The sequence below is a fragment of the Camelina sativa genome, chromosome 5 (assembly GCF_030686135.1).
Source record: "Camelina sativa cultivar CO46 ecotype springtype chromosome 5, ASM3068613v1".
Taxonomy (NCBI): domain Eukaryota; kingdom Viridiplantae; phylum Streptophyta; class Magnoliopsida; order Brassicales; family Brassicaceae; genus Camelina; species Camelina sativa.
Window position 1 is genome coordinate 40,075,414 of NC_141884.1, and position 18,306 is coordinate 40,093,719.

The window sequence follows — 18,306 nt, forward strand, 5'->3', positions numbered from 1 at the left end:
AGATTTATGGTAAAATTCTTTCAAATCCCACCTAAAACCATGAGATTTGGATTTCTGTATTTTTAAGTAAACAAATCCTCTTAAATCCTCCAGAATCCCTAAAAATTATTAAGAGGGATATATTCAACTTAACATTTTAAGTGATTTATGTAAAAGTTACAAATTATACGTTATTCAATCATAGATTTTAACTAAACAAATTTTCTCAAATTCTCCAGAATCCCCAAAACTTATTAAAATCTAAATCCACAAACTGTTTTGAATAATAATGGATTTTAAAGTAGATTTTTAAATCATCAATTCAATAACAGTAGGTTTCATGAGACTTTTTAAAATCTATGATTGAATAACATATAATTTGTAACTTTTACATAAATCACTTAAAATGTTAAGTTGAATATATCCCTCTTAATGATTTTTAGAGATTCTTGAGGATTTGAGAGAATTTGTTTACTTAAAAATACATAAATCCAAATCTCATAGTTTGAGATGGGTTTTAAAAGAATTTTAGAAAAAAATCATCAAAATCATTTAAAATCTTATGAAAAATCAAATCACTTGAAATATTAGATTGAATACATCCGTTAAGTGTCGGTATCACTTTTTAATACTTGGTCAATAATAGTTGGTAACATCTTTTAGAAATGGAAAGAAGGTTCTAATTTCCCGACAAAGCACTAATATGTAAATTATTTCTTTTATGACAAAACGACAATCAACTAAAACCTTCCCGAATCAGTTAACCATTAATAACGGGCGGAGATGAGGCTTTATCTCATGATTTAAGCCCATTAACAATGCTAATAACACGTGCTCACACGTGTCACTCTTCAGCTTCACATGATTTTGTATTGGGCCTGTAATAAGCCCAAACTTCGTAAGCCGGTCAAAGACAAAACGACCGATGACAAAAGCTCCGCCGCAGAATCTCAGATCGGATCTTTTAGAGAGAGAGGGATAGAGAGAGAGAGAGATGGAGAGGGATGTGTCGAGCTGCAACACTTACAACTATGGCGACGCTCATTACTGGGACGCTCGTTACGTGCAAGACGCGCTTGACTTCGACTGGTACCAACGTTACTCTTCTCTCCGTCCTTTTGTCCGCAGCTTCGTCCCTACTTGTTCACGTGTCCTCATGGTTGGCTGTGGCAACTCCCGTAAATAAAATCTCTCTTCTTTCCACTTACTCTTACCACTGATTGAATTTGACTTTCGAAAGAAGCATCATCCAATTGTTTCTCTTCTCTTTTGGTGCAGTGATGTCAGAGGATATGGTCAAGGACGGGTACGAGGACATTATGAATGTTGATATCTCTTCAGTGGCTATTGAGATGATGCGAACCAAATATTCCTCTGTTCCTCAACTCAAGTGTAACCCTTCTTTTTTTTTTTAATCACCTTAATACTTTAAATATGTAAAGTAAGAATCTTTTTAGAGGTCATATGCTCTGTTTTGTTTACCCAACAGATATGCAAATGGATGTTAGAGATATGAGCTACTTTGAGGATGATTTCTTTGATACTGTCATTGATAAAGGTATGTTGTAGCCAGCCAATTACTCTGTTCTTTTTGTTTGTTTGGTTTTTTTTTTTATGGTGGGAAAGCTTATTTGAAGTGGTTGCTGGATTTGTGTAGGAACCCTTGATTCGTTGATGGTACGGAATCTGATCCTTTGTTTCTTTTATTCATGTCTACATGCGTTTTTAAGTTTTCTTCTTTTGTGTGGTACGGTGGATTCCTTTCCAGTGTGGCAATGATGCTCCTCTAAGTGCTACCAGAATGTTGGGTGAAGTTAGCAGGTCACTAATAGTAATATCATGACTGCTCCTCCTGGATCATCTCATATAGATTTTTATGCCATTTTTGGATTCTATTTTGATATATATATATATATATAATATATTCCAACAAAACTCTTCTCTTCCATTTTGCAGGCTGATTAAACCTGGAGGGACCTACTTTTTGGTAATATACTTTCACTTATGTCTGAAACTGTTCAGTCATTGTCACTGGTACTAGAAGGATATGTAAGATATTTTGTGTTTGTTTTGGTAGATAACCTACGGTGATCCCAGAGTGAGAATGCCTCATTTGACTCGTCCTGCTTACAGCTGGAAGATCTCCTTATACATTATACGTAAGCTTCCACTAATTTCTTGCCTGTAAAATTTTCTTATGAAGTTTGTGTTCTTTGCTTCATTCCTTTGAGGTTTTCTTGCAGCAAGACCAGGATTTCAAAGGTCGGGAAGTTGCATCTCGTCAGAAAAATCGTGTATGGAAGCTATACCTCTGACAAGCGAGGGAATGTTGCCTCATGATTATGTCCTGGAGGATCCTGATTCCCATTTTATTTACATATGCAAGAAGGTGGACGAAGAAGAAGCTCAACTACCCTCATACCCATTAATGTCCGATGTTTTGTAGTGATGTCTGTGGGTGGCATGGAGGCTATAACTAATGCAAAATTGTGCATGTGTGTTTGTCTTCTTGTTCCCCATTGTCGATCTATTGTTGTATTTTGTATGTGTCTTGTGATCTATCCCAATTGATAGGTCCGAGCTGGAATTTCTCGAGCAACTCATAATCTCTATTATACGAATAAACATCTTTTTTCTTTTATCCTCTTCAAAGTCTAATGGATATTCTATGTTCCAAAACTGTAAAATAATTTGACAAAAATAGAAAGGAAAGCATTACATATCAATTACTCGGAGTTGGTTTTTGGAATTCAATATCTTGAATAATGCACCATTAAATTTCCGTTCTTGGCTTCTTCTTTTTCCCTATCATTAGCCAACTAACTTCCTTCTGCAACCCCACTGTTGCTCGGCTGCAAGTTTCGTCCGACAGATCTTGGAGTGAGACATTTCACGGTGAACTGATGTTGATATTGTTCAAACAGTTAGAACATTTCGTCATTCTGAGCCAAGCTTCAGTGTCTTATCCACCACCTTCGAGCTTAACTGCAAACAGTTACAAACATGAGTTATGTTTTCTTAATAGGTTCTGAATTAAAAGTTACTAAAAAATACTTAAGAGACCGTAAAGTCAAGATATTTTCAAGTTTATAAGGCAATGAGAGAAAAAATTATGTCTTCATCAACTGATACAATTAATGCGAACATAGTAACAAAACTTACAGCTGGATCGGTGAAGATGATCAACTGTTTATCTTCTGTGGTAACTAAGAGGTTAGTGTTGTCTGTGCTCAGAGCCATAGCGGTTATACCCTGCCCTTCACCAAGCTTCAACACATGAAATACCTACAGAAGATTAATTTTTGGCTTGTTAGGAGACAATATCCTAAAAAGAAATCAAGAGCAATCTAGTGTTTTGCAATAATTAATCTGTTCTAATAGTTATACCTGGAGAGTGTATAAGTTGAGGAAGCAAATCGAAGGAGATGGTATATCTAATCTCTCAACTTCTTTGCTTCTATTTGATGAATCTTCTTCACTAGTAACGTTATTAAAACTCCTCGATCCATCAATGTCGGAAAATGAATTCACGCCAATCACAACATTTTGTCCGTCCATGGATAGTTCCATGCAGCTTATAGTACAAGAGGAAGGAACTCTTGCTTTGGAAATGAGAACTCCATTAATGGTGAACGTGCTGATAGAACTTTCTGAGCTACTCCAGACTACTATAACTCCATCTGAAGAAATGCAAAGAGCACGGGCCTCAACGCCAACAAACCGTCTTATTAGTCGACCTTTTCTTATGGAATGCAATAGAACATCTGATGACTCTGAGCACGAAACGACGATTCCTTGATCTGAGCTAACACAGCAACAACTTACTTCTCTTTGGTGTCCACGGAGCACTTGTATGGGACCTTCAATGCGACGCTTTTTGGCTTTGTCCGCCAAGTTGTTGCTGCTTACGGAAGAAGGCGTTACAGAGCTTGTTGTCTGCTCAGACTCGCTTGTCTGATAAGTGAATCCCTTGTGAAATCTCCACAACAAAACAGTTGCATCTCGAGAACCTGTCACAAGGAAGTTGTTGTCTGGAGACAGAGCCAGACATGTTACAGGAGCACAGTGACCAAAAGCCGTTTCCAGTGTTTTCGCTCCATCAGATGAGACTATCTTGATGCTGTTATCCACATGTCCACCTAATTAACATACATGGATTTTCAATAAAATGATAGAAATATATTACCAATCACCAAACTTTCACAGAGATCAAAGCCTTAAAAAAGTGCTTACCAGTGATAATTTCTCCGTCGTTACTTATTGCAGTGACAGACGAACTTCTGATTCCTGATGAGGCAAATGCTTGTGCTTGGGGATATTCCCAGTCACTCTTGAACATGCGTATCAATGTTCCGCCAGTTGAACTCGGCTTCCCGTGATGAAATATGAAAGGAGTATTTTGGCCATCAGGAGTGTTTGGTTCCCATTTGTGTTGTGCAATATGTGCTGCAGGCACATTCATGTCAACAATCACAATAGTATCCGAAGATGCCTTGATGGCTGCAGCAGGTAAGTTGCAGTGTTCTGGAGCTGGAACAGGATACGGTTTTATCTTTTTTGGATTCCGGAAGATGGTCTAAACAAGAATTTAAGGTGTTTGTCAAGTTTGAATTGTAAAATTTAGCACAGAGAAAGAACTATGAAGGTTTTATACAATCATTTACCTGCATATGAACGACATCTTTTAGAGGCATTCTTTTAATGTGAGGCACAGTCAATAGCTGTGAAGGCGTTTGCCCGAAATTAACTATCTGGTCTTGAGTAGCCTGTCGTTTTACCTTCATCAAATAGCCACATGAAAGCTTCAGAAATAAGGTAATACCGAAACTGAGAAACTCCAATAGTACTACAAAGATAACTTACTGGATCTGTGATCTTATTAATATCAACAGTCCTCTCGTAGGTAGTGTAGAAGAAAACATTATTTGCCAGTGTAGCTTCCTTTCCACGTTGCTTATACCTAAATGAATAAGTTCATAAGAAAAACATAAGTAATAGAACAAGTCCAACTAATCTTACATAGAATTTTTGTTTTTGATACCCAAGTTGTAGACAAGATGTTAATCCAAGAAGAAAACCTACCCGAAAATGAGATCAATCCATTCATGCAAATGTGCAGATACATGCTCGCTCTCGAGAGCCATTCGTTGTTTGTGTACAAAATCAATCGGGCTTTTAGCCCACGGAGGAAGTTTTACAGAACCTGATAGGTAAAGAACGAATATCATAAATAGATGGTTTCTAGTTTTAGGAGTAATATTTTGTCTGGACAAAGAAAGGAACTAGAAATAAACTCATACCAAGCTTTTCAACCAAGTTCTCGTTGGTCAACACCTCAGGAAGGTAAAACAACTCTGGAACCTACAAGAAAAATGAGAGGCATGAACATGGCTACGCTCTGCACTTGAAAAGAAGAGGAAATTGATTAAAGCTACCAGATTTGGGGCTTTTGGGAGGAGCCAATTCTTACCAACTCCTTCACATTACTCATATCTTGGAGAACTCCTTTCCAAGTGGCTGCAATGTTTGCGAACATGCGGTTTGCAGGATCGAACTTCCCACCTCGCATTTGAATTGAAAGGGTTGTAAAAGGTTCAACTCTAGCTAGATAATGTAACACCTATCCACAAGAGATAAAAAAAAATGATAAATCATCTACAGGGACCATCATAAGTGAAAACTCTATCCAACTATGGTAAATGGAAGCAATTGTGTGGCATATATCATAGAGAAGATAACCTACTACTCCAACACTTGAGTAATGTGAACCATAGTGGAATTTCGGGATGACTGGATCTTCGAAGCTAGAGTATTGTTCTTGAAACTTTTTCAGCCGTTCCGGGTTCAATGCACCAATTGGCTGCACATATACAGACCCACATTACAATCAGTTTTCAGCTAAAGGGACTATAGGCAGGCATAGAGACAAATGACAAGTAATACCACCTTGGAAAGATCCCTGTAGTTAGATGGATTTGAAAGGTCCAGAATTTCTGATGTATAGTCGCACAGAATCCATGGGAAAACAGGATACTGCAAAGACATACATAATAGATAAAGATAACACATAAGTAAATTATATATTTCACATAAGAAAAAGCATTCTCACTAGCACAAGATTTACCTGAGAGATGTCATTATAACTCCGCCCAGCCAATGTGTTGAGCTGCATTAGGTACTCAAAATTGCTGATCTGCAGAAAAGATGCAAGGATCCAGCTAGAGTTACTTCTCTGCCAGATGTTTATTTAGGGGAATAAATGAAATAGCATGAATTAAATGAAGGCTATTCTTTGGTTACCTCCCATCTAGCCCACCGCTGCATCAACTGTGTTCTTTCCAAAAGTTGATCTGGCCTCTAAAAAGTAAACAATTTACGTAAGTTTTGTAGCACAGAGGAAATATTTACTCAGCTTGGTTCCAAGATTTGTCCACCATGCACTAAATAATGGGCATACGGAGAAAGAAAAAACCAAACCTGAGTTGCCAAGTAAATATCTTTCAAAAGAGGAGGCCTTGCTTGAACAATAGCCCGACAAGCATTTTTGCGTCCCTCGGTGTTCTATGGTGTTCATCAAACATCATAAAAGTAATTGGTGAAAGGAGCGAGAGACTTGAAATCCAAGGAAAGAGATAAATCTAATGTTACAGAGAGAGCTTTTAGATACCCCAAAATCAAAGAAGAAGTTTGAGCGATCCACCATAAATAGTTCCAGAGCACTCTTCCTCAGTAGGTATCTGTGAAAGAAAAATATTAACAAATATATAGGTCTACTTTACTATTTACATAATAAGGGTAAGAAAATAGTTAGCTGGTGGCAACATTGATGATGAAACTTTACCGTCGGCTATAAATCTGATGAAGAGAAGACATCAACCAACTACGATCTCTTTCTTGGTCTCTTGATTTTGAACCATCTGAATTTCCATCCAAATGTTGGTCTTCTCTGATGTCAGCAATAAAATTTATTCTCCGTGTAGTAATCTGATAAAATCAGAAAACAACCATTAGAAACTAGCAATTTATAAAAGAAAAATATTTCTCAGCTCTACGTAATATCTACAAAATCAGGTTGGTTATGCTCTGTTTTATTTCTTGGTTTACCAATACAATATCGATTGGTGTCAGCTACTTGTTCAAAAGATAAATAGGTAATGATAGTCAGAGCATACTTGAAAGGTTCCTTTCACAACCCTTAGTGGCCGGACCATAGAAGAGGAAATCTCAAGAACAATCCTTTCACTGAGAACTACTTCTGTAGAATTTTGAACCATATCATGTTCACTCAAAGGTTGATGATCGTTAATTCCAGTTGACAGTGTTATTGCATCTTCAAGAGAGCCAGATCTCCTCTCTTCGTTTTCCCCTTTGTGTTGTCCAACATTACCCTCCATTTCAAGATCGTCGGCATCTCCATGTTCATCATCTTCATACATTATTTCCGTTGATACTGCTTCAACAGCAAGAACAGGTGCATTTGATAGAGAATCCAAGTTATCGTGATTATTCTTCAAGTCTGTCTGATCATCATAGTTTCTTGTTGTCTCTAGATGACTAGTACCAGAGTAATTCCTCCTTAAACATTGTCTCATCCTCGAAGAACTTTCCATAGAATCCAGTTTCCAAAAAACCTGCATATATAATAATATTACATCACTGGAAAAGTTTTCAACATGTTTTAAGTCTAAACCAGAACAGTGTAGCTTACATGTTTGGGACTGCATAAGTGTTCTCCGAATGGTCCAAAGAAGCATCTCATCTCCACCAAATAACGAACGAATTTGCGCCAACCACTGATTCCCATGCAGAAGCGATTTCTCACTATTTTATCATTTTGCATACGCCTGTCAATCTGGTGAGGTTGAATGAATAAATGTTGATTAGTGTATGGTACCTCCTTCAAGAAGAAAACAAAGTGTGACAAGGGCAGAGAGCAGACCTCAGATCTCTGCTTGTTACGTGCAAAGGCAAAGCTTGCAACAAGTACAGCAATAAATTTGTAGGACAAAGCATTAAAATCTTTTCCATAAACTGATTTTGTATCCACTGGTTGGAGACACTCTATCCACGCTACTCCCATGGCTTCAGAGATATTCCATCTCTGTAAACGCTCCATATCACTGATAGTCCTCCGCTGTGCAGACGTGGCCATTGCAACAGCACTAAGACCTCTCCCAGAACCAATCTTGGCATTCCGTTCAAGATCGCGTGCAGCTGCCAGAGCTGCCGCTTTTGCAGCAGCCTTATCTCTTGGTCGACCTGGTGAATCATCGTTTGGAGCCTCCAAGGGTTTCTGGAAGCTGGAAAAGGTCTGAAGTTTGGTACTCTTACGCTCAAGCAATGAAGAGTCTCGCCTAAGAGGTGGAGGTGCTGGAGGTGCCGGTGCTTCCCAACCAGCTGCCCCTGCAGCTATCATTGCCAGTGCCATTGCGGAAGGAGGCGATGCAAAAGCAGCGGCCCATTCCGGAGAAATCATAGAAATAGCCGCCTAAAATAAAATAAAAAGTAAGGATAGGACGATTTAATAACCCACGACAAACTTGAAGTAATCTTAAGTTGAAAAGAAGACAGAATTTTCTAAGGGATAAAGCAGCAGTAGCAGAAACTAGAAATGAATGATGGGCAAATATGTGACAAATATGATAGCAACTAAAGGGCATGTGTACAGATTTAAGGAACCTCAATGGGGAGTGCATCAGCAGCCAAAGCACGATCATCAACCACAAGGGGATTGATACCATCACCAGTGGCAAGTTCATGTATGCCAGCTAAAAGAGGTCGCCATCGTCGGAGAATTGCAACAAATGGTGGTAAAATCGCCTCTAGATATTGCTTACGTAGTGGCTTTTTGTCTTTGCTGACAGCATTCCATACCTGCAACAGACTTGGAATCAGAATTAAAAAAAAAACCACAAAATAAAACAAAGTGAGCATTATTAATCATGGGGCCTTATTTAGGGAAGAGCTAACCTCAGAGTATAGAACGCATGTAGTAACCAATACTCTCTGCCTCTTTGAATCAGTTATTGGCATGTTTAGAACAGGAGATAGCACACTGGAGGTTTAAAAAGAAAAAAAAAATTGTAATTAACTTCTCTAGATGTTTACAGAATAGGAGCAAACAACCATTTAGAAGGCATGCAGCATCCAAAAGTCCCCTGCATTCTAATTTTGTGACAAGATCAAGTCTAACGATACTTAAAGCATATGGTCATAATTGGCAAAGCCGAATAGGGAGAAAAAGATGTCATTACTTTACCTCCATAATAAAGCGGATGGTGATTGTCGCATAGACATCTGAGAACTGATATCTGATGAGGCAGAATTCCCTAAGGGGCACTGCAGTCCACCGGAAAACCTGTCTTCAGAACTTAAATTTTTCATCAACAGACTATCTTCACCATGGTCTTCTTCCCTCAAAGACAAGAGTACCATTCGAAGCATGCATAAGAAAGGTTGATCACTATCCAGTAACTGGTATAATGCTGCCATCCCTCCCATCCCGGTACCAGATCCTCCACCAATTCCTAGGCCACCTCCAAGTCCAGACTCGTCTAGCAGCAAGGCTTGAAGCATGGATACTGATTTTTTAACCAAAGGAAGTTCGATCCAATTTCCATGAGCATCTTTTTGTAAAGCTTGTTTCCAAGAGTCCCAACCACTTCCACCACCACCAAAACAACTAGTTTTAGGAAGTCCAACACCAAACCACAATCGACTTCTGTACTTCCAACTCTCAGCCAAATCCATGGTACAACTTCCATATGAAACAAAAGCGCATGAAACAGATTCATAAGGCTCAGCTGCAGCAGCAGCAGCAAGACGCTCCATTACAGCTGTTGAAATCTGACCACTTGCATCGGCCATTGAAGCAAGTATCTGAAGAAAAAGTAAATGCAGGAGAATAGCATAAAGTTAAAGAGATGAGCAGATTATATTTTCTTCAATGGTGTTATAGAAGCAAAGAGGAAATCAAGCCAATAAACAAGGGAGACACTGATCCGGAGATAAAGAGTAATTTACACTTACATCTAAATGGACCCCTCCTGAATCACTGGACACTGAAGCACGGCTACTAGAAACCTCTGATGATTCTCCGACTGTTGGCAATGTTCGTGAACGGTTGTTGAGAGGATAAACTAGAGAGAGAGGAGATGGAGAAACATCAACTGCGCTTGCAGCACAATTCTGCTTGCTTTGTATTCTCAAATGATCTTCGACAAGCATCAGAATCACAATTGTATTTTCCACAAGAAATACGGAAAGCTGAGCAGCATTTTCTACTCCAGCCTTTGCATCTTTTGGTGTTAGACTCTCTGCCGCGAAACCAGCAGATGCTGCAGCAATAACTTGAGTCTGTTTGAAAAAGTATTAACGTGTAAGTCAAACTATAGCAGTCGCCCAGTATAACAACACAGGTAAAAACGCAAGGCTTCAAAACCTTTCTGTCTTTAACAATATTATAGCTAGTATAGAGCAAAGAACAAAAGGTTCATATTTTCTTGTGAGAGAACGCCCTGGAATGTCAACTATAAAATGCATGTGTAAAACATTTATATAAGTCATAGATAAAAAAAGGAGTTACCTGAGCTTGCAGTTCCCTGGCAGTAAAGTCTAGCAATCCACCCAAAAGCCTTCTTTTGAAAATTGGAAGTGATTCCTCACGCCTTTGAAAAAGAAGGAAAACAAAAGTGTAAAAAAAAATTGAACAGAAACATGTATCTCTCAGAGTACATTGGAAGAAGCAACACAATATAAGAACAATATGACCCACAAGAGACCTTCAAAACTAACAATGTTACAAAAAGAGAGATGACACTCAAAAGGTTATTGTCATCCCAAAAGGAAAGCGTAAAATGTGGCGCAGTAGTGTATGAATTTACCTCATTCGTTTCTCTCCAGTGCTAGACCCACCAACAATAGAAAGCCACTCTGCACAATGAATTGTGGCCTCAACGTCCTGTAAGGGATTAGAAGTCTCGAGAAATGTAAATAAACACAAAAGGTGAAAAGGAATTAATATGGTATACCGCTGAAACAAACAAATATACCTTCCAGCCATCCTTCTGGCGCATCGAATGTTCCAACATTATGATCAAGAAGTTATGAATCAAATCTTCCACTTCAGCAGAACCGGGTGAAGGAGATTGTTTTCCTGCATCCCTCTGTGTGTACGCACAAAAGTCAGCATTTTTTAGTGTGTGCTGGTACATGCTATAATAAAATTTCCAGCTAAAATGTAACTTCCCATATCACACTAGTGTACATACATCCAATTTGGCTCATTACTAATACAATAGTCATGGAGGAGACCTTTAAAAGTTTTGAGGTCGGAGTTATACCTCGTAGTTTGAGATCAAAATCTCCAAGATCCACTCAGGCCACTCTTCCATTTTGGTCAGACTGCTCCTATTTTCCGGATGGCTACAAGCCAAAAATAGAAGATCCTGACAGAGAAAGAGTGAGTTCAGAAAGAGACATTGTAGAGACACTGGGCAAGTAGAAGTTTGTAAAGCACTTTCACAAGTGCATTTGGTGCATACTCTTTCTTTTTAATAAAATATTCATGGACATGCAAAAAAGGGTCTTTAACTATGACATTTATACCTGAAGTGCTCGATTTTGTAGAGCCTTAGATGCAAATGGTAGAGAACGCAGGAGGATTAACAGTATTTGAGGGTGTTCAAAGCGATGACCTGAATCACAAAAGTTCAGGCTATCCTCAGTTGATGATGCATTGATCTGCAAGAAAGAGCCAGATTTGCCTTTAAATTTAATCTCATGTCATAATCTTAAACAGCAAGTTTATCACCAAAAAAGGAAATTCTCCCAATCTTTTTCTGACTTCTGATCATTGTTTAAGATAGATCAAACAAATGAAAGATCAAAAATATGTCATACCGAAGCCCCAAGCAAGGTTGTGTAGACATTGTAGGTCATCAGCCTGTTTGGAGCTGCTTGAAATGCTTTCAGCAGAGCAAATAGAAGCAATGCGACTTTATCATCAAACATTGTTCCACCATTTTCATGAAACCCACTACCCATGAGGTTACTCATGACATCAGATTCGGCAGCAATGGAAAATTTTAAGTGCCCTTTCGAAATCAATACACCGATCAATCTAATGATCCCAACCATGACACGATCTCTATCGTCAACATTGTTTCTTGCATTATTATTGAATGGAGTTTCAGAAACAGAGGATACTCTGTCAGCATTCATGGAATTAGAGATGGTAACTGAGTCACTATCACAAATGACAGTCGTAGATCCATGTGCTTTTTCTTGTTGAACTGACTCTGATTCCTTGAAAGATCCTACACTATCATCATGAGTATGAGGGTCATCCTCATTATCTTTCGGAGCTGAATCCAACTGCTTTAAAAAACCAGGCCGATTGTGTTGAGTCTGTTCACTATGAATAGTTGGCACACTTGTTTCACCCTTAACTACAGAATCAGCGATGTCTTCCTCACCAGTTTTAGCTTCTCTCTGGAGCAGAACAAGAAGTGTTTCTATCCCACCAGATGTGATAAATGCCTCTGCAAATGTCTGAGCCTTTGCAGCATTTGGCTGTACAACCAACCTAAACATGAGATGCAATACCCTTGCAACCTATATAGAGGTAAGAACTGAATGATGTCAGAGAAAATATTAAAAGACTGAAAAAGACACATGTTTAACAATTATGAAGTGTCACTAATCACTATGAAACGTGTTACCTGATTTGGTTGTGGACTGTCAATTATGAACCCAAGTAATAGATGGACATCAGCAACAGCAAACGAAGGAGATGCTGCTCCCATTAGAAGTTCAATAATCACCAAAAGTTCATCAACCAATGCATTAACTTCCCCCACTTGACGTGCATTCCCATCTAGAGAAAAAGTGTTCACAGAGTCTTTCTCTTGAATTGTCCAATAATATCTTCGACATCCATCCAGAAGTATCTGAATGGCATCGGCATTCCTCATAGCTTCTGCTTCAGTGAAAACCATATCTTGAAGGGATGACAACAGCTTCTTTTGCAGTCTGTATTTACACACACTCCATATCTTCAGATCCAATAATAGTTTACGGAAGAGCTGCACTTTAAGAGCATGATTGATCTTTTGAGATTGGCTTAGGGAAACAATGGCAGCAACTAGTTCCTCACCTCCTACTCTATCGTGCTTGAGATCAAGGGATGCAAGTGAGTGAAGAAGATAGCCCAGAACTGTGGCCAGGATTTCAGGCCCTTTAGAACGAGACAACTCTTCATTGTTCCCAGGATGTTGAATAGCAACTGAGATAATTCTAAATATAGGTGCAGCAAGAGAATATGTTGTCAAAGACGATGGGGGACTTCTAGAGAATGGTTCCAGAGTATCTTTGTGTACACTGCTTACGGTTAGAGGAAGCAACGACATGGGTCCTCCATAAGCTAAGGCCCAGAAGGAATCCACTGACTTCACTCTCGTTGCAACATGGACTTGTCCAATTACCTCAGCTGGTCGTCTTTGAGTGCCTTGCAAAAGAAAAAAAATAACAGATTTCCAAAGTTAGCGAAAAGCAAATAACAAAGTGTGCAAACAACATCAGAAAAAGAATATTGTGTTTCCTCAATCTCCTCGTAGTGAGACACAAGAACAAATAAAAACGACGTTCATATGAGAATGGTGAATAGTGATACTGAGTGAAAGCGATATGGATAAAAAAACAGAACAATTAAAAGTATACAACAAATCAAACAAATGAGAGTCTGAAAACAAGTTATAAACACATCATAATATGGAACACAGATTTTTCAAAATTGTAGTTTTTTGGACGAAATAAAGCATTATCAGATATATTAGAAAAATCAAGAGTGTAAGCATAAGCACCTGCTGCTCCAGAAAGAGAAGCATCTGGACAAAATCGCCCATTTAGTAGAAATGGGTGGTAAAGTAGGTGAATGTATACTCCAAGCTCTGCATCCAAAAGACTATTTTCCTCAGCCTCGTTACGGGCATGGTCATTTGTAGCTAACCATGGAAGACCTGCCCCATCGCCAAAACAAGGCAATATATCCCCACCTCTAGTTGCCAATCGTGTCATTCTTTCAGGACCAATCGGTTCTTTAAATATATAAACTGGTCCCATCTCAGCAAACAAAGCACACTGACGTCGACGACGTTGTTGACCAGCAGTTGTAGATGGAGGATTTGACCCGATGCAACAGAAAGAAAGCGGTTTGGATATACGAGGATATTCAAACGGACGAGTTTCATACAAGGACCCGTCAATATATAGCCGCAATTCACTGTCTGAATTCCCTAAAAGTCCCTGATTGCAGGTATGCTCAAGGCCAATAAAGTACCAACGCTGAGGCTTAAATGCATGAGTGAAATGCAGTGAAGTTTTAGTTCCTTTACCACTGCCACTCTCAACCACCAAAAATTGTGCATAGAAATATGCTTCAATCCCCTGATTATCAGGGGTTAAAAAGCTGAACAGACGAGGCATATGAGCAGTACCCTCACCATTGTGTACATTTGCAGCTGCTGCAGTAGACGTTTTTCCTGATTTGGCTGCTGAAGCAGCAGCAATTGCAGTTGCAGCGGTTGAAGCATCTAATGTGTCAGCAAATGATTCAATGTAAATCCAAGTTGCAAATGCATAGCCATTGGTAAAAGGCCAACGAGTTTCTCCCGGACCAAGTAAGCCTGAGCTTTCACCAACAAATTCAAAACTACACGCAGGTCCTCTTGATTCTTTTCCATTCATTGCTTTCTCCAAGGCATCCATCAATGGACTTGACCACACTGTAGGAAGATACTTTTTTATAACATGAAGCCATCTATACAAATCGTCAACACTAAGAGAGTGCCCAGCTATATGTTGAATACAGTGAAACAAAACTGCTGCATTCCACATCATAGTGGCGTCCTTGGATATTATCTCCTCGACTGATCGCAAGAGAACACTTAATAAACCCGCCATGGAACACATAGCTCTGTTTCTGGTGCAAGAACGTAAAATTGCAAGCAATCCTCGCACCATACGGGTCCTGGGGGACATGAAATTGACACTGTCACCGGAACAAGGCAAGCAAGGAATAAGCTCGCCAGCAACAATGGCAGCACGAGAGTTTAACATCACACTAGGAGGGTTGCTATCTTCATCCTCTTCAAAGCTCTCTACTCCACCCATGGTCGCAAGAAGCGAATCGATGACAAGAAAAGCAATAGTCTCTGAATCCTCTCCAGACCCAAAACTCTCAACACCGCTAACAATATTCTTGATTTTGTCTAAGCTCTCAGGCTTACCCATGATGGCTGAATCAACAAGATGCAATAACTCTGGAGAAACGTTTGGCATCGTAGACTTTGGCTTAGGCCTCTGTGGGGACTGTACCACAGGAAATCCAGATTCTTGATGGTCCAAAGAATCCAGACTGGTAGCTGAGAGAGACTGGTTAAGGTTCTTATCTTGATCTCCTAGAGAAACCTGTTCAAAATGATCATCCTTGAGGACAGCATCAACTGAACTAATCCCTTGTAAATGATCTGCATCATCCATTCCTACCAGAGCATGTTCATCATCAAGAAAACTAGAATCATCAACGACATTAGGCTTATCAGCAACATCGAGGTTTCCAACAGAGGATTTGGAGAACTTGTTTACTTCATGTTCTTCCATTTTATGGAACTTATATAGAAACAGTCATTCACAAATCACAATCACAGCCTTATCTATTCCCACCACCACCTGCTTACAACAGCCATTACAGATTTTAGCTCGTATTAGTAACAAGGAATAAATCATTGACAATGACGAACATGTAAACGTAATTAACGCATACCAACTCAAATCTATTCATCGTAATAAAATTACAAACATGAAAAAAAACAAACACCTATCTTTCCCTTGGCAATTTTAACGTCCGAGCACAATTAAAAGGCTTCGGAGGAGAAATCAAACATGAAATCAGAATATCCGAGGATCCGATTTAGTAAGATATCAGAAATTTCATACGAATAAACTCGATTCATACGAAAACGTGAAAAGATAAAGAGGTGCTCAAGCAACGGCGAGAGTAAATCGGAGATAATGTCGAAACAAAAAAAATTAAATGGAAGCAATTGAGATTACCCGGGGGTCGCGTAGCTAGAGTGGGTTAATTCCCTTGGATACGACGCCGTAAGAAATGCATTGTAGAATCGGTCAGGATCTAATCGGAGAAGAGGAGCAGCGACGATCGGAGAAAGGCGCGCGCGAGGAAGAGGGGACTGTTGTTTGATTCAGCAATTTCGCACCCATAAATTTATAAAATCAATTAAAAAAGATACATGTTTTTTTCCTTTTGAAAATCAGCTCTCTCTCTCTCTAGAGGAGCTTATAAACGACCCCGTTTTCACGCATCCAGACCAGCGGATTTATTTGTAAGGTTGACGAAAATGATTTATCTGTAAGGTTAGTTGACGAATGAGATGCAAGGTTTTGTTACTTGATACGAGATAAATAAACCGGTCCAAACGAAATTTTTTATTTATTAATTCAAGGTCCAGTATAGTTCTCAAATATAGAAACTGAGTTTCACACAATGAATTTGTTTGAAAGTAATGAATTTATTTGAAAGAGGAAACAAATTTAATAAAGAACTCTCTCTAAAGAATCAAATCAAAGCTAAAAAATAAAAAGGAATTGAAATCTCTTGGAAAACAAGCTATGTTTTGCTCAAGAACAAGGATGAATTAAGGTTTTGTAATAATTGCTCGATGATCTACAATGAGGGGATTCATCCCTTAATTATATGTTTCTCTAGATTACAAAATACATATACTTTTCTAATGAATTGAACCGAGATTAGGAAAGTTTCTTGTTTTCTTTTTAGGTCGGCCGTCGGGCGATCTAAACAGTCGGTTTCTTGCTCCGAGTTAGGCTTTTGGATTCTACTGGGCCTCCGTTCGAAGGTTCTATTCAATCCTAACCCGAGATCTCGGTTTAGATCATCGATTTTCTTATTGGTTTAGACTGGTATTTTGGGGGTGCTAATTCCCGCACCAACAATTAGTCCCCCCAGTTTAGAATATTCAGAAGTTAATTCGATCCCGAGAGTTGTTGAAACTAGCCCGAGAGTTGACAGCCGCTGGAACTAGCGGTTTCGATCCAAATGTTTCGTTCTAAGTTTCAACATCGTCGAGACGGAGGGAGATCCCTTGCAAAAGGAACTCCGGAGGTACCAAGCTCGACGAAAGAATATGATTTCTCGCGCATCACGGACGTCTGGGCCTACTGAGCTTGCTTGGAACGGCTGAGGCGGTACCTCAACTACTTGGAGTCGACGGAACACTTCTTGGAGGAGATGGCGTCCAAGGGTGTCGATGTGCCGCTGGAAAGGCTTGAAACCTTAAGGCGGGAACATCGGATCTGACGAGCTGAACTGAGCGGGCTGGTGGTGGAAGAATCGTTGGAGTCCGATCTATCCGGTTTGGCTCCCGCTCTGAGGCGACAGGACCGTCCAGAAGGCTAGTGATGGGAATCAGTTTGCCCCGAGATCAGAAGACTAGTGATTAGCCTTTCCATGGAAACTAGCTCGCCACTGATAGGATGCTCATTGCTTTTCATTATTATATATTATTATTTTTATTTTTTTTTGTCAAAATTTGGCGAACTGCCCATCCGAATGTAATTAATTCGATTTTAATGGAAATTTTGCCTTTGCTAAAAAGAAAATTTATTGATAGTCTAGCTGCACTTGCTTAATCTTAATGAAAAGATAATAAGTTGCCTACATACCCTGAAACAAGGATCAAGCCAGTCGTAGTTCGTATTACAAGCGAAGAATAAGTGAAGGTCGGGTTCCTGAAACCTCCTAGCTATAATTGTCAAAACGATTTAATAATAGTAACGCTTCAAATGGGATGCATTCCATGAGTTCCTGACTCGTTCACTGGCCATGGTCGTGAGCTCGTAAACGTCAGGACAAACTGCCTTGGATACGAGGTATGGCCCCTCCCATCGAGCGCCGAGTTTACCAGGGTGGACCTCTCTGGTATTCTCATAAACTTCTTGCAGGACGAGGTCGCCTTCATTGAAACGCTGTTGATGAACAGTCTTGTTGTAATACCAAGTTGTTGCGTCTTGGTAGTGTTGAATTCAGACCAGAGTCTGGTCGCGCAATTCCTCAGCAAAGTCGATGTGATCGACAATCATATCGTTATTTAGGTCGGGATTATCGACCATCATGGTGCGGTGAAGTGTCGGGACAACTGCCTCTGCCGGAGCGAGCGCCTCAATCCCGTAAGCCAGTGAAAACGGAGATTGGCCCGTTGACTGCCGCGGGGTTGTTCGGTAAGACCATAA

At 39.5% G+C, this 18,306-nt stretch overlaps 2 protein-coding genes across 5 annotated transcripts; one reads left to right on the forward strand and one right to left on the reverse strand.

Annotated features, from left to right (window-relative positions):
* Window positions 1-812: 812 nt before the first annotated feature.
* LOC104788373 (uncharacterized) lies at window positions 813-2,620 on the forward strand. 3 transcript variants are annotated; one of them, XM_010514123.3, is made up of 8 exons: window positions 813-1,157; window positions 1,258-1,371; window positions 1,469-1,537; window positions 1,637-1,656; window positions 1,748-1,800; window positions 1,936-1,966; window positions 2,057-2,138; window positions 2,223-2,620. In XM_010514123.3, the coding sequence occupies exons 1-8, from the start codon at window positions 974-976 to the stop codon at window positions 2,423-2,425; spliced, it is 756 nt and encodes a 251-aa protein (XP_010512425.1). In that variant the 5' UTR covers window positions 813-973; the 3' UTR covers window positions 2,426-2,620. The 3 variants fall into 3 exon arrangements, 1 of the variants encoding a protein (XP_010512425.1); XR_015558045.1 differs by having other exon boundaries at window positions 862-1,157; window positions 1,748-1,810; XR_015558046.1 differs by lacking the exon at window positions 1,748-1,800 and having other exon boundaries at window positions 863-1,157.
* LOC104788372 (BEACH domain-containing protein C1-like) lies at window positions 2,567-16,312 on the reverse strand. Of its 2 annotated transcripts, none has more exons than XR_015558044.1 (32): window positions 16,093-16,312; window positions 13,842-15,708; window positions 12,702-13,486; window positions 11,881-12,594; window positions 11,587-11,721; window positions 11,322-11,426; window positions 11,031-11,144; window positions 10,863-10,939; window positions 10,565-10,646; window positions 10,009-10,335; window positions 9,239-9,858; window positions 8,950-9,034; window positions 8,659-8,853; window positions 7,919-8,467; window positions 7,688-7,831; window positions 7,152-7,610; window positions 6,821-6,963; window positions 6,647-6,716; window positions 6,457-6,540; window positions 6,280-6,336; window positions 6,104-6,172; window positions 5,926-6,012; window positions 5,719-5,839; window positions 5,450-5,599; window positions 5,280-5,340; window positions 5,062-5,182; window positions 4,843-4,939; window positions 4,644-4,757; window positions 4,213-4,555; window positions 3,367-4,118; window positions 3,142-3,264; window positions 2,567-2,964 (listed from the first exon to the last, which is right to left on the reverse strand). XR_015558044.1 is itself a non-coding variant. In XM_087451577.1 (32 exons), exons 2-32 carry the CDS (start codon window positions 15,637-15,639, stop codon window positions 2,917-2,919), a joined length of 8,625 nt encoding a protein of 2,874 aa, XP_087307703.1. In that variant the 5' UTR covers window positions 15,640-15,708; window positions 16,093-16,312; the 3' UTR covers window positions 2,567-2,916. The 2 variants fall into 2 exon arrangements, 1 of the variants encoding a protein (XP_087307703.1); XM_087451577.1 differs by having other exon boundaries at window positions 5,723-5,839.
* Between the last annotated feature and the right edge of the window lie 1,994 nt (window positions 16,313-18,306).